General features: G+C 36.9%; 1 protein-coding gene across 5 annotated transcripts in view; it reads left to right on the forward strand.

The window, feature by feature from the left end:
- Positions 1-14,101, forward strand: part of EVI5 (ecotropic viral integration site 5) — a 285,495-nt gene that overhangs the window by 161,786 nt on the left and 109,608 nt on the right. For all 5 annotated transcript variants that reach the window (XM_063606865.1, XM_034931223.3, XM_034931216.3 and 2 more), the window contains 2 exons: positions 6,731-6,871; positions 8,282-8,440. In XM_063606865.1, the coding sequence (XP_063462935.1) occupies positions 6,731-6,871; positions 8,282-8,440 (300 nt within the window). The remainder of the gene's footprint in view (positions 1-6,730; positions 6,872-8,281; positions 8,441-14,101) is intronic.

The raw sequence follows: 14,101 nt of genomic DNA on the forward strand, positions 1-14,101 counted from the left end.
AGCACATCAAAAAGCTTATCCACCATGATCAAGTGGGCTTCATCCCTGGGATGCAAGGCTGGTTCAACATAGCAAATCAATAAATGTAATCCAGCATATAAACAGAACCAATGACAGAAACCACATAATTATCTCAATAGATGCAGAAAAGGCCTTTGAGCAAAATTCAGCAGCCCTTCATGCCAAAAACTCTGAATAAATTAGGTATCAATGGGACATATCTCAAAATCATAAGAGCTGTTTATGACAAACCCACAGCCAATATCATACTGAATGGGCAAAAACTGGAAGCATTCCCTTTGAAAACGGGCACAAGACAGGGATGCCCTCTCTCACCACTGCTATTCAACAGTGTTGGAAGTTCTGGCCAGGGCAATCAGGCAGGAGAAGGAAATAAAGGGTATTCCATTAGGAAAAGAGGAAGTCAAATTGTCCCTGTTTGCAGATGACATGATTGTATATCTAGAAAACCCCATCATCTCAGCCCAGAATCTCCTTAAGCTGATAAGCAACTTCAGCAAAGTCTCAGGATACAAAATCAGTGTGCAAAAATCACAAGCATTCTTTTTTTTTATTTTTTATTTTTTATTTTTTATTATACGTTAGGTTTTAGGGTACATGTGCACATTGTGCAGGTTAGTTACATATGTATACATGTGCCATGCTGGTGCGCTGCACCCACTAACTCGTCATCTAGCATTAGGTATATCTCCCAATGCTATCCCTCCCCCCTCCCCCCTCCCCACCACAGTCCCCAGAGTATGGTATTCCCCTTCCTGTGTCCATGTGATCTCATTGTTCAATTCCCACCTATGAGTGAGAATATGCGGTGTTTGGTTTTTTGTTCTTGCGATAGTTTACTGAGAATGATGGTTTCCAATTTCATCCATGTCCCTACAAAGGATATGAACTCATCATTTTTTATGGCTGCATAGTATTCCATGGTGTATTCCTCAGGGATCTAGAACTAGAAATACCATTTGACCCAGCCATCCCATTACTGGGTATATACCCAAATGACTATAAATCATGCTGCTATAAAGACACATGCACACGTATGTTTATTGCGGCATTATTCACAATAGCAAAGACTTGGAACCAACCCAAATGTCCAACAATGATAGACTGGATTAAGAAAATGTGGCACAAGCATTCTTATACACCAATAACAGACAAACAGAGAGCCAAATCATGAGTGAACTCCCATTCACAATTGCTTCAAAGAGAATAAAATACCTGGGAATCCAACTTACAAGGGATGTGAAGGACCTCTTCAAGGAGAACTACAAACCACTGCTCAATGAAATAAAAGAGGATACAAAGAGATGGAATAACATTCCATGCTCATGGGTAGGAAGAATCAATATCGTGAAAATGGCCATACTGCCCAAGGTAATTTATAGATTCAATGCCATCCCCATCAAGCTACCAATGACTTTCTTCACAGAATTGGAAAAAACTACTTTAAAGTTGCTGTGGAACCAAAAAAGAGCCTGCATTGCCAAGTCAATCCTAAGCCAAAAGAACAAAGCTGGAGGCATCACACTACCTGACTTCAAACTATACTACAAGGCTACAGTAACCAAAACAGCATGGTACTGGTACCAAAACAGAGATATAGATCAATGGAACAGAACAGACCAATGGAACAGCCCTCAGAAATAATCCCACATATCTACAACTATCTGATCTTTGACAAACCTGACAAAAGCAAGCAATGGGGAAAGGATTCCCTATTTAATAAATGATGCTGGGAAAACTGGCTAGCCATATATAGAAAGCTGAAACTGGATCCCTTCCTTACACCTTATACAAAAATTAATTCAAGATGGATTAAAGATTTAAATGTTAGACCTAAAACCATAAAAAGCCTAGAAGAAAACCTAGGCAGTGTCATTCAGGACATAGGCGTGGGCAAGGACTTCATGTCTAAAACACCAAAAGCAATGGCAACAAAAGCCAAAATTGACAAATGGGATCTAATTAAACTAAAGAGCTTCTGCACAGCAAAAGAAACTACCATCAGAGTGAATGAACAGGCAACCTACAGAATGGGAGAAAATTTTTGCAATCTACTTATCTGACAAAGGGCTAATATCCAGAATCTACAATGAACTCAAACAAATTTACAAGAAAAAAACAAACAACCCCATCAACAAGTGGGCGAAGGATGTGAACAGACACTTCTCAAAAGAAGACACTTATGCAGCCAAAAGACACATGAAAAAATGCTCATCATCACTGGCCATCAGAGAAATGCAAATCAAAACCACAATGAGATACCATCTCACACCAGTTAGAATGGTGATCATTAAAAAGTCAGGAAACAACAGGTCCTGGAGAGGATGTGGAGAAATAGGAACACTTTTACACTGTTGGTGGGACTGTAAACTAGTTCAACCATTGTGGAAGTCAGTGTGGCGATTCCTCAGGGATCTAGAACTAGAAATACCATTTGACCCAGCCATCCCATTACTGGGTATATACCCAAAGGATTATAAATCATGCTGCTATAAGGACACATGCACACGTATGTTTCTTGTGGCACTATTCACAATAGCAAAGACTTGGAACCAATCCAAATGTCCAACAATGATAGACTGGATTAAGAAAATGTGGCACATATACACCATGGAATACTATGCAGCCATTAAAAAGGATGAGTTCCATATCCTTTGTAGGGACATGGATGAAGCTGGAAACCATCATTCTCAGCAAACTATCACAAGGACAAAATACCAAACACCACATGTTCTCACTCATAGGTGGGAATTGAACAATGGGAACACATGGACACAGGAAGGGGAACATCGCACCGTGGGGCCTGTTTTGGGGTGGGGGGAGAGTGGAGGGATAGCATTAGGAGATATACCTAATGTTAAATGACGAGTTAATGGGTGCAGCACACCAACATGGCACATGTATATATATTTAACAAACCTGCACATTGTGCACATGTAACCTAAAACTTAAAGTATAATAAAAGAAAAAAAGAAAAAAAAAAAGAAAATTTCATCTGAGTGTAGTTGTTAGAACTGTCCAATCTAGAACAAGTTACCTCAGGATATGTAGGAAGTTCCTTTTAGCCTGAATGTACTTACAGAAGCTAACTTCTTTTCAAGGATATTAAAGAACATCAAAGATGAGATAAGTAATGGGAATAGAAGAACTTCAGGTTTCTTATAACTTTCAGATTTAAAAGTTCTAGATTACAACCTCCGAATCTCTTGTTTCCTTATCTGTAAATTTATTGGTGGCCTGGGCTCTGTGTCGTTTGTTCCTTTTTACTCTTAGGTAATAGCTACCTACTGAATCCAAAAACTTGATAGATAATGGACATAACAGTCTCAGGTGTTTTTAACTATGTTCTTAATGAAACAGAACAAGTGTAACTAGAATCAGTAATGGAATAATTTTGCTAGAAAGCTCCTTCCTATTTTTATATTTCTGGATAATGTATTATCTCGATTCGTTGAGAAAAAAAGCCAGCAAGAATGCTGAAAGAAATGGCTAACAGAATATTTGGTCTTTAACTTAGGCGTATTCTGGGTTACATGATTTAGAGCAGAATCTGTGTCTTAAATTAGAAAGATTTTGAATATTTGATAGAAGTGTATTTGGGTTCCATTCAAAAATGGATTTCATAAGTGGCTGTGTTGTTTTTCATGTTATAAAGTAGAAAGGAATTTGAAAGGTAGCATGCTTCCTATGGTAATTTCTTCCTGCAGCATCCTCTTTTTTTCTGCTTCCAGCAGTCTTTTAAATGAATATGCAGTAAATTTTTGGTTTTCAATTGAGAAAATATTTAAAGTCCATTATAAGAAAGTGTAATTGGTGAGAATAACTTCATTTCATCATCCCTATGAGCAAAAATTTGCATGTGTACCGTGAAATATTTAGAGATAGAAAATTTCATAGAATCAGGCCTTGAAATCTCAGTGTTACCTCAGTTTACCTTTTTATCTAGGGAGCTTTCCCTACGGCCTCATTTTGGATCTCTTGGTAACTCTCCAGAGAAGTTTGATACTGGGCTACCCTGTATCCTTTTTATCTTTTAATATGGTGGGAAATTGATCTAAATCTTGTATCCGTGTGCTGGGATAATTGGCTAGCCACATGTAGGAGAATGAAACTGGATCCTCTTCTCTCACGTTATACAAAAATCAACTTAAGAGATGGATTAAGGACTTAAACCTAAGACCTGGAACTATAAAAATTCTAGAAGATAACATTGGAAAAACCCTTCTAGACGTTTGCTTAGGCAAGGATTTCATGACCAAGAACCCAAAATCAAATGCAATTAGAACAAAGATAAATAGCTGGGACCTAATTAAACTAAGGAGCTTTTGCACGGAGAAAGGAACAGTCAGCAGAGTGAACAGACAACCCACAGAGTGGGAGAAAATCTTCACAATCTATACATGTGACAAAGGACTAATATCCAGAATCTGCAACGAACTCAAATCAGTAAGACGAAAACAATCTCATCAAAAAGTGGGCTAAGGACATGAATAGACAATTCTCAAAAGAAGATATACAAATGGCCAAACAAACATATGAAAATGTACTAAACATCGGCTGGGTGCGGTGGCTCACGCCTGTAATCCCAGCCCTTTGGGAGGCCGAGGTTGGTGGATCACAAGGTCAGGAGTTCAAGAGCAGCCTGGCCAAGATAATGAAACCTTGTCTCTACTAAAAATACAAAAAATTAGCCAGGCATGGTGGCCGGCGCCTGTAATCCCAGCTACTCGGGAGGCTGAGGCAGAGAATTGCTTGAACCCGGGAGGCAGAAGTTGCAGTGAGCCGAGATTGTGCCACTGCGCTCCAGCCTGAGCGACAGAGCAAGACTCCATTTCAAAAAAAAAAAGAAAAAATACTAAACATCACTAATGATCAGGGAAATGCAAATCAAAACCACAATGTAATACCATCTTACTTCCACAAGATTAGCCATAATCAAAAAATCAAAAAACAGTAGATGTTGGCGTGGATGCAATGAACAGGGAACACTTCTGCACTGCTAGTGGGAATGTAAACTAGTACTGCCGCTATGGAAAACAGTGTGGAGATTCCTTAAAGAACTAAAAGTAGAAGTACAATTTGATCCAGCAATCCCACTACTGGGTATCTGTCTACCCAGAGGGAAGAAAAGGTCATTATTTGAAAAAGATACTTGCACACGCATGTTTATAGCAGCACAATTCACAATTGCAAAATCATGGAACCAACTCAAATGCCCATCAATCAACAAGTGGACAAAGAAACTGTGGTGTATATATGTATATATATGATGGAATACTACTTAGCCATAAAAAGGAACGAATTAACAGCATTTGCAGTGTCCTGGATGAGAATGGAGACTATTATTCTAAGTGAAGTAACTCAGGAATGGAAAACCAAACATCGTATGTTCTCACTGATATGTGGGAGCTAAGCTATGAGGACGCAAAGGCATAAGAATAATTCAGTGGACTTTGAGGACTTGTGGGGAAGAGTGGGAGGGGAGTGAGGGATAGAAGACTACAAATAAGGTGCAGTGTATACTGCTTGGGTGATGGGTACACCAAAATCTCACAAATCACCACTAAATAACTTACTCATGTAACCTAATACCACCTGTACCCCAATAACTTACGGAAAAATATAAATAAACCTTGTATCCATGAATCAAGTTAATTTCAGTCGTTTCATTTGAATCAATTGGTAAATTGTTTAATTTGTATTAATTTCTTGACTGTTGTTGTAAATAGTGACTAATACACAGAGATTTGATGCCTCTCAAAAATAACATGCTGAGGAAATACAACAAAAACAGATTTTGGACTACTATTTTCTATGAATATTTAAAAAGTAAATGATGTTCATGCTTTATCTGGAGTCCTGATCAGAAGTTAGTAAGTTTATTGCCATATTGAAAAAAATTTTAATCCTGTTGCTCCGTAACTCTGATGAGTATTTTATTAACAAATCAGAGTTAGATTTCTGTGTTCTCAAAATTAAGTGCAGTTCCCCTCATACATTGCTACTGGAAATGAAAAGCAGTACAGCTGCTTTGGAAAAGTTTGGCAGTTTCTTAAAAGTTAAACATAGAACAATTACCATCTGAGCCAGCAGTTCTACTCCTAAGTATATCTTAAGAACATGGAAAGCCTAAGTCTACACAAAAACTTTTGCACCAATGTTCATAGCAACATTATAATAGTCAAAAAGTGGAAACAACCCAAATTTCTATTAACTGATGAATAAATAGATTAAATGTGGTATATCTATACAGTGGAATATCATTTGGCATAAAAAAAAAGATTGAACCTTGAAAACATTGTTCTAAGTGAAGTAAGGTTGTCACAGAAAGCTATAAATACATATGATTCCACTTATAAGAAATGTCCAGGTAGACAAATTCATGGAAACAAAAAGTAGATTGGTGGTTGCCAGGGGATGGGGAAGTGGGGAATGTAGAATGACTGGTGATGAGTATAGGTTTTCTTTTTTGCATGATAAAAATATTCTGAAATTAGATCATGGTGATGTTTAAACAACCCTGTAAATACTCTAAAAACCACTGGCCCTTGTGTATTTTAAAAGGGTGAGTTTCATAGTTTGTGAATTATATTTCAGTATAGCTGTATAAAATTAAATACATTTAAGTGTGGAACACAATAGCTGTTGTGTGTGCTGTATTTTATTCCTTAAATTTAAAAATCCCAAATTAAATTTTCTTCTTCTTTAGAGGAATAACTCCCTTCCTGATGAGAATAATATTGCAAGGCTTCAGGAAGAACTCATTGCTGTGAAACTTAGAGAAGCAGAAGCCATTATGGGTTTGAAAGAACTTAGACAGCAAGTCAAGGATTTAGAGGAACACTGGCAGGTATATTAATATATTTTGTGTGCTTTTTTAAAAGAGAGTAAAACCAAAATATCCAATTTGTAAGAGTTTGAAGTACCTGATGACCTACAGTAGATGAGTTTAAAGTGAGAGAGACCCTGTTTAATGTCAAAATTGAGAGTATTTATAAACTGAAAGTGCACTTAGGCTGTTTCTCCCTCTTTAATTCTTATAATAAAATAAAAGATACAGTAGACATCAGATAATATTTTTGTCATGGTACCATTGTGCCTTGTGTAACTTTTTCTGCAAACTGTGAAAGTGTTCTATATAATACATATTTTGTCTTAAACTTTAATATTAAGTCCATTGTTGGTTAGTGTGAAACACCAGAAGGGTGACAACATTATAAATTTAATGTATAAATTAGTAACTTAGTTACCTCACCAGATAAATGACATTTATCTGGTATGTGACCACAAATTTATTCATGTATGAGGGAAATGTTGACAAGGAACAAAATACATATTCTATATAAGGACCGAAATTAGGCCTTGACATTGTCATGCCTTTTTTTAAAACATGTTTTGACAAAGTATCAGATTGCAATAAACTTGAAATTTTAAAACAAAAAAGACAAAACTTGTCTTTTATCACAGATATTTTGAGAAACACTGCCCTTAACTTCTAACATTCCTTCCTTAATGGCCCCATTTTTTTTCTAATGTATTGGGATTTCATTGAAGATAATATGAAAAATCTCTCATTAAAAAAATTACAGTGAAAATTGTAATCTTTTCAAGAATTAATCCTCAGTATATAGAGAAAAAATTTGAACTGTATTTGAGTTTATATCCCAGATCTGCACTGGCTGTGTGTGATCCTCCTAAAGTTACTTAATCACAGTGTTCATTTTCTTACCTGTGAAAAGCCAAAAATGTTTCCACACACATTGCCAAATGTCCCCTGGCGGGGCAAAATTGCCCCAGTTGGGAACCAATAATGGCAATAATGTGAATGATGCAAAATTGCCTGTCTTTCTTCTCAGGTCTCTCTTTTCTCCAGTAAATTCTTTTTTTTTTTTTTTTTTTTTTTTGGAAGTAGAGACTAGAGACAGGGTTTCAACATGTTGGCCAGGCTGATCTCAAACTCCTGACCTCAGGTGATCTGCCCGCCTTGGCCTCCCAAAGTGCTGGGATTACAGGTGTGAGAGCCACTACGCCTGGCCAATAAATTCTATCTTAAATATACTTAAGATCTGCAAAGGTCTTTTTATGAAACCCTTTTATTCAGATGATAATAATGCCTGATTAGTAGGATTTTCTAGGGATTAAATAAAATAATGTGTGGAAAGTGTTTTATATATCACAGGCCTGAAATAAGCGCTCAGTAATATTAGCTCTTATTTTGATACTGAGAGTATTTGTTGCAATATAATTTTTTATGCTTTAGCGCCACTTAGCTCGTACTACTGGGAGATGGAAAGACCCACCCAAGAAAAATGCAATGAATGAGTTACAAGATGAACTGATGACCATTCGACTTAGAGAAGCTGAAACACAAGCAGAAATAAGAGAAATAAAACAAAGGATGATGGAAATGGAAACACAGGTATGATGGGAAAGCCCAATATCTTTAAAAAGTATCATTAGCTGATCAAGGGTTTGTGCACAGATTGTATCATCCTTAGAACAGAGATAAAAGGCAAAGATATGAAACTGTATAGACTGCAGTTTTCTAGCCCAAATGAAGATGGCAAAAAATTATTATATTGGATTTCAGAGATTTAATCCTTCTTTGACCCATTCAACAAAGTTCAAGGAAGTCAAATTTTATTTGACTTTTTTGGGTAAAACTCATAGCATTGCCCTGTTGCATGACTTGAGAAGGAACACCATGCGGAGCAAAATTTCTCAACCTCAACACTTAACATTTTTGGCTAGAAGATACTTTGTTTTACGGAGCTGGTCCATGCGTTGTAGATGTTTAGCAGCATCCCTGGCCTCTACCCACTAGACGCCAGTAACGGCTCTCCTACCTCAGGTTGCGATGACCAAAAATGTTTCTGCACACATTGCCAAATGTCCCCTGGGGGACAAAATTGCCCCAATTGGGAACCACAGATGTATACTATAATGTGAATGATGCTTCCTAAAGTTGTTTAATGTGGTGACCCTGGGCAGTGAATTCAAAATTGCCCTTCTTTCTTCTCAGGTCTCTCTTTTCTCCAATAAATTCTATCTTAAATATACTTAAGATCTGCAAAGGTCTTTTTATGAAACCCATTTGCATGGTAAAGGCACATTTGGTTTTCATGTGGTACATTTGTTTGGACCATATTCTTATACTCTGTGAATGTTGTTTTTTGGCTTTTTAAGTATTTATTCAGTCAGTAGGGGGCATACTTAACTCATACATCATTCTGTATTCCAGTGCAAAATGATCATAATCTCAAACATGGTAACATGAATATGTAATTTCTTCAGAATAAATATATCTTGTTTTACATTGTTCAAAGTTATTTTCTTATATTTTTCTTGTATTATTCTATATAAAATACTTTCCACACGTTATTTTATTCAGTATAATTAAAATAGGAAGAGGTACTATTGAGATTATGAATAGTAGAAATCTTAAGTTTTACAATGGGAAGTTTTATTTTTGTAATCAGATTTTATTTTAGTATAGATACTAAAGATGAAAACACAGCTTTTAAGCCATTGTTGAGGATTTATTTCACAGTGGGTAGAGGTGAATAAATCAAATCCAGTAGACATGATTTTGAGAACTTGTGAAACACAAAGCACTGTCTCAGCCATTAAAGGACTTACACTTGAGAAATCAGGTATGCATAGACTATATTTAATATAATTCAGAAATTTGGTAAGTAGAGAGTTAGATAGGAATTGCTATGGAGACTAGGCGGGGAAAATTAACTTCAACTAGGTGGTTTGGAGAAAGATTTCCTAAGGAATTTGTATTGTGCTTAATACCATCGCTGACTAATAAGTGTGATTTTGGGTGGATTTTGCTGGAAGCAGGATGGTAATAGGCACTGGTTCCTAAATGCCAGTATTTGGACTGGTGGTAATCCATGAAATTTTTACATTGATAAATGAAAAATGAATAAATAAAAACAGTATAGGGTAATGGTGGTGGTATGTAGTAATCTAAAGATTATTGTATCAAACACCCATGTATTTAGATTAAGAAATTTGTCCATGTTTATACATGTAACTCCAGTTCTGTCATTTTAAGGACTTTTAGAAAAGTCTGTCAGTGACTATACCTCAATTTATTGATCCACTCTCCTTTTTGCTCTTGCAAACAGTGCTACTCTGAACATTCTTGCTTATGTTTCCTTGTGTATATCTTCAAGAGTTTCTTAAGTACAAAGGTTCTTACCGTTTTTGTGTTTGTGTCTGCTATCAACACTGTTGGCAGTCTGGAACCTATGGACCCCTTCTTAAAATAATATTTTTTAATGCGTAAAACCAAGTACAAAGGATTGCAAAGCAAGCCACTTCTACTGAGGTACAGTTATCAAAATACTAAAAACATGTTTGTGCTGTAGATCACATAGAGATACAACACATTCCCATTGCTAGATTCAGGTTTTTATTATTTTAGATTTAGATTTCTTTTTTTTTTTAATTTTTATTTTTTAGACGGAGTCTTGCTTTGTCGCCCAGGCTGGAGTGCAGTGGCCAGATCTCAGCTCAGTGCAACTTCTGCCTCCCGGGTTCAAGCTATTCTCCTCCTCAGCCTCCCAAGTAGCTGGGATTACAGGCGCCCACTACCACGCCTGGCTAATTTTTGTATTTTTGGTAGAGACGGGGTTTCACCATGTTGGCCAGGCTAGTCTTGAACTCCTGACCTTGTGATCCACCCACCTTGGCCTCCCTAAGTGCTGGGATTACAGGCGTGAGCCGCCGTGCCCTGCCTTGATTTAGATTTCTTAAGATAAATTGTACTACATTTTTTCCCATCTTAATTTCAGTTTATGTGTTTATATCTCTGATAAACAACATATAGATGGGTACTTTTTAAAATGCAGTCTGATAAATGATTGTTCGACTCTCAATAGGCTAAAAACCACTGAATATATGTACACTTGAGGGAGGTCAATTTTATAATGTGTGAACTGTATCTCAATAAAGCTGTAAAAACTGGCTGGGTGCAGTAGCTCACGCATGTAATCCCAACATTTTGGGAGGCCAAGGCAGGTGGATCACCTGAGGTCAGGAGTTTGAGACCAGCCTGGCCAACACGGTGAAACCCCATCTCTACTAAAAATACAAAAAAATTAGCCAGGTGTGGTGGCATATGCCTGTAGTCCCAGCTATTCGGGAGGCTGAGGCAGGAGAATCGGTTGAACCCAGTAGGTGGAGGTTGCAGCAGTGAGCCAAGATCACGCCACTGCACTCCAGCCTGGGTGACGGAGCAAGACTCCATCTCAAAGAAAAACAAAAAACTAAAAACAATTTAGTCTCATAGTTTCTTTTGCTGTCATGTTTGGTCTCAGTTTTGTAATTTTACTTGGATTGATATCTGTCACCTTGCTAACTATTTTGTTTATTCCATCTGTTCTTTGTTTCTTTGTTTCTTTTTTTCTACCTTCTCTTGGATTTATTAGATATTTATTGTGATTCCATTTTTATCTTCACATTTGACTTATTTATTTATACATCTTTCAAGAGTTTTTTTAGTGGTTGTTCCAGGTTTTACAATAAATAGAGTTTACCTTCAAATAATAAATTATAAATAATAATAAATGAATAAATAACTATACACTTCATGTGTAATCTAAGGCTCTTACAACAGTGTATTTTCAAATCTTTCTACCTCTTTTGTGAAATTGTCATACATTTTACATATTGTCCAAATATATATGCTACTAATTTTGCATTAAAGTTTTCTTTCATAGAAATTGAAAAACTTTTAATGAAATGTGTTTTTCCTTCAAGATATTCTGTTTCAGCACTCTTTCTTTGTGCAGATCCATGTTTCTGTCTGGTATCTTATCTTTTCTGCTTTAAGAAGTTCTTTTATCATTTCCTTTAGTGCTGGTTTTTGTTTGATAAAATGTTTATTTCTTCAATTTTAAAAGATATATTTGCAGGATATTGAATTCTGCCTTGACAGTTTTTTTCTTTTAACACTTTAAATCACTCTGCTATCTTCTTGTCAGAAACCATGCCAGCCAGGATTCTGTTGTAATTCTTATTTTTGTTCCTCAACATGTAATGTATTTTTTCCTCTGGTTGCCTTCAAGCTTTTCTCTTTGTTTGTAGCAGGTCGAATATGATATACCTAGATCTCGTTTTTTTTTTTCTCTCTTTTTTTTTTTTCTCTGAGTTTCTTTGATTTATGGATTTGTGTATGCCATAAATTTTGGAAACTTCTTGGTTGTTATTTCTTTCTTTTTTTTTTTTTTTTTGAGATGGAGTTTCACTCTTGTTGCCCAGGCTGGAGTGCAATGGTGTGATCTCAGCTCACCGCAACCTCTGCCGCCTGGGTTCAAGCCATGATCCCCTGCCTCAGCCTCCTAAGTAACTGGGATTACAGGCATGTGCCACCACGCCTGGCTAATTTTGTATTCTTAGTAGAGACGGGGTTTCTCCATGTTGGTCAGGCTGTTCTCAAACTTCCGACTTCAGGTGATCCGCCCGTCTCGGCCTCCCAAAGTTCTAGGATTATAGACGTGAGCCAGCACGCCCGGCCCTTGGTTGTTATTTCTTCAAGTATTTCTTCTCATGCTCCCTTCTTGAGGGGTTTCAATTATATATGTGTTAGATTGTTCAAGGTTGTCTAACAACTCTTGGTTGCTCTGTTCTTTTTGCCCCTATCATTTTTCTCTGTGTTTTCAGTTTCCATTGACTAAAACATTTTTACCGACAAATTATTAAGTTCACTCATTCTTTCCCTTGCTTTGTCAAGTTGTTTGATGAGCCACTGAAGGCATTCTTTACGTGTGTTACTGTTTTTCATTTCTAGCTTTTCTTTAACAAAAAAAAAATTTTTTTTTTTTCAAAGAGAAAAGGTCTCACTGTGTTGCCCAGGTCTCGAACTCCTGAGCCCAAGTGATCCTCCCATCTCAGCCTCCCCAAAGTGCTAGGATTACAGTCACGAGCCACTGTGCCCAGCTCATCTCTAGCTTTTCTTTTTGACTCATAGTTTTCATTTTTCTGCTATTACCTATCTAATCTTATGTTTTTCACCTTTCCCTTAGAGCCTTTAGCATATTAATCACAGTTATTTTAAATTATCTGTCAGATGTTGTATTAGTCAGGGTTCTCTAGAGGGACAGAACTAATAAGATATGTGTATGTGTGTGTGTGTGTGTGTATATATATATATATATATATATATATATATAAAGGGGAGTTTATTTCAAGTATTAACTTACATGATCACAAGGTCCCACAATAGGCTGCCTACAAGCTGAGGAGCAAGAAGTGCCAGTCAAAGTCCCAAAACGGAAGAGCTTGAAGTCCAGTGTTCAAGGACAGGAAGCATCCAGGATGGGGGAAAGATATAGGCTGGGCCAGTCTCTCCTTTTCACATTTTTCTGCCTGCTTTATATTCACTGGCAGCTGATTAGATTGTGCCCATCAGCTAAGGGTGGATCTGCCTACCCCGGCCCACTGACTCAAATGTTAATCTCTTTTGGCAACACCCTCACAGACACATCCAGGATCAATACTTTGTATTGATCTTGGATACTAACTCAGTATTAACCATCACAAGTCCACCCCTTGTCAGCTTGAACTTGAACCTGTGCACATCTCCTGAGATCATACATAATCTTCAAATAAAGACAATAATGAGGTAATAATTACGCCTAACGTAATACAACTATCCTTTGTACACCCGGAAACACACCAATCCCTGACTCAAATACTATTACATAAAGTTAACAGTACTTAAATGCTGATATGAAGTCAATAAATCTTATGTCACATGATAAAATATATTTTCTTAGTACAAATGTATACATACACAAACATGATTTTAACAAAAGAAGGAGGAGATACTCATGACAATTACAGTCCTTGTTTCTGCAGTTGGTCACGTAGTGGTATCTGGTATTAATGACTAACCTTCCGTTACCCATTCTGTATTCCCTTTGCCTTCAGCAAGCACCTCAGCAGGTCATGTTTTTTTTCCTGGTGGAGTGACCCAAACCTTCATTCCTGAGGGGTCTGGGCCATCTGTAGTCCTGCCTGGATTGGGATGTTGTAGTTTCCCATTGACCTTAATCACAGGGCA

This window comes from Pan paniscus, chromosome 1, assembly GCF_029289425.2.
Source record: "Pan paniscus chromosome 1, NHGRI_mPanPan1-v2.0_pri, whole genome shotgun sequence".
Lineage (NCBI taxonomy): Eukaryota > Metazoa > Chordata > Mammalia > Primates > Hominidae > Pan > Pan paniscus.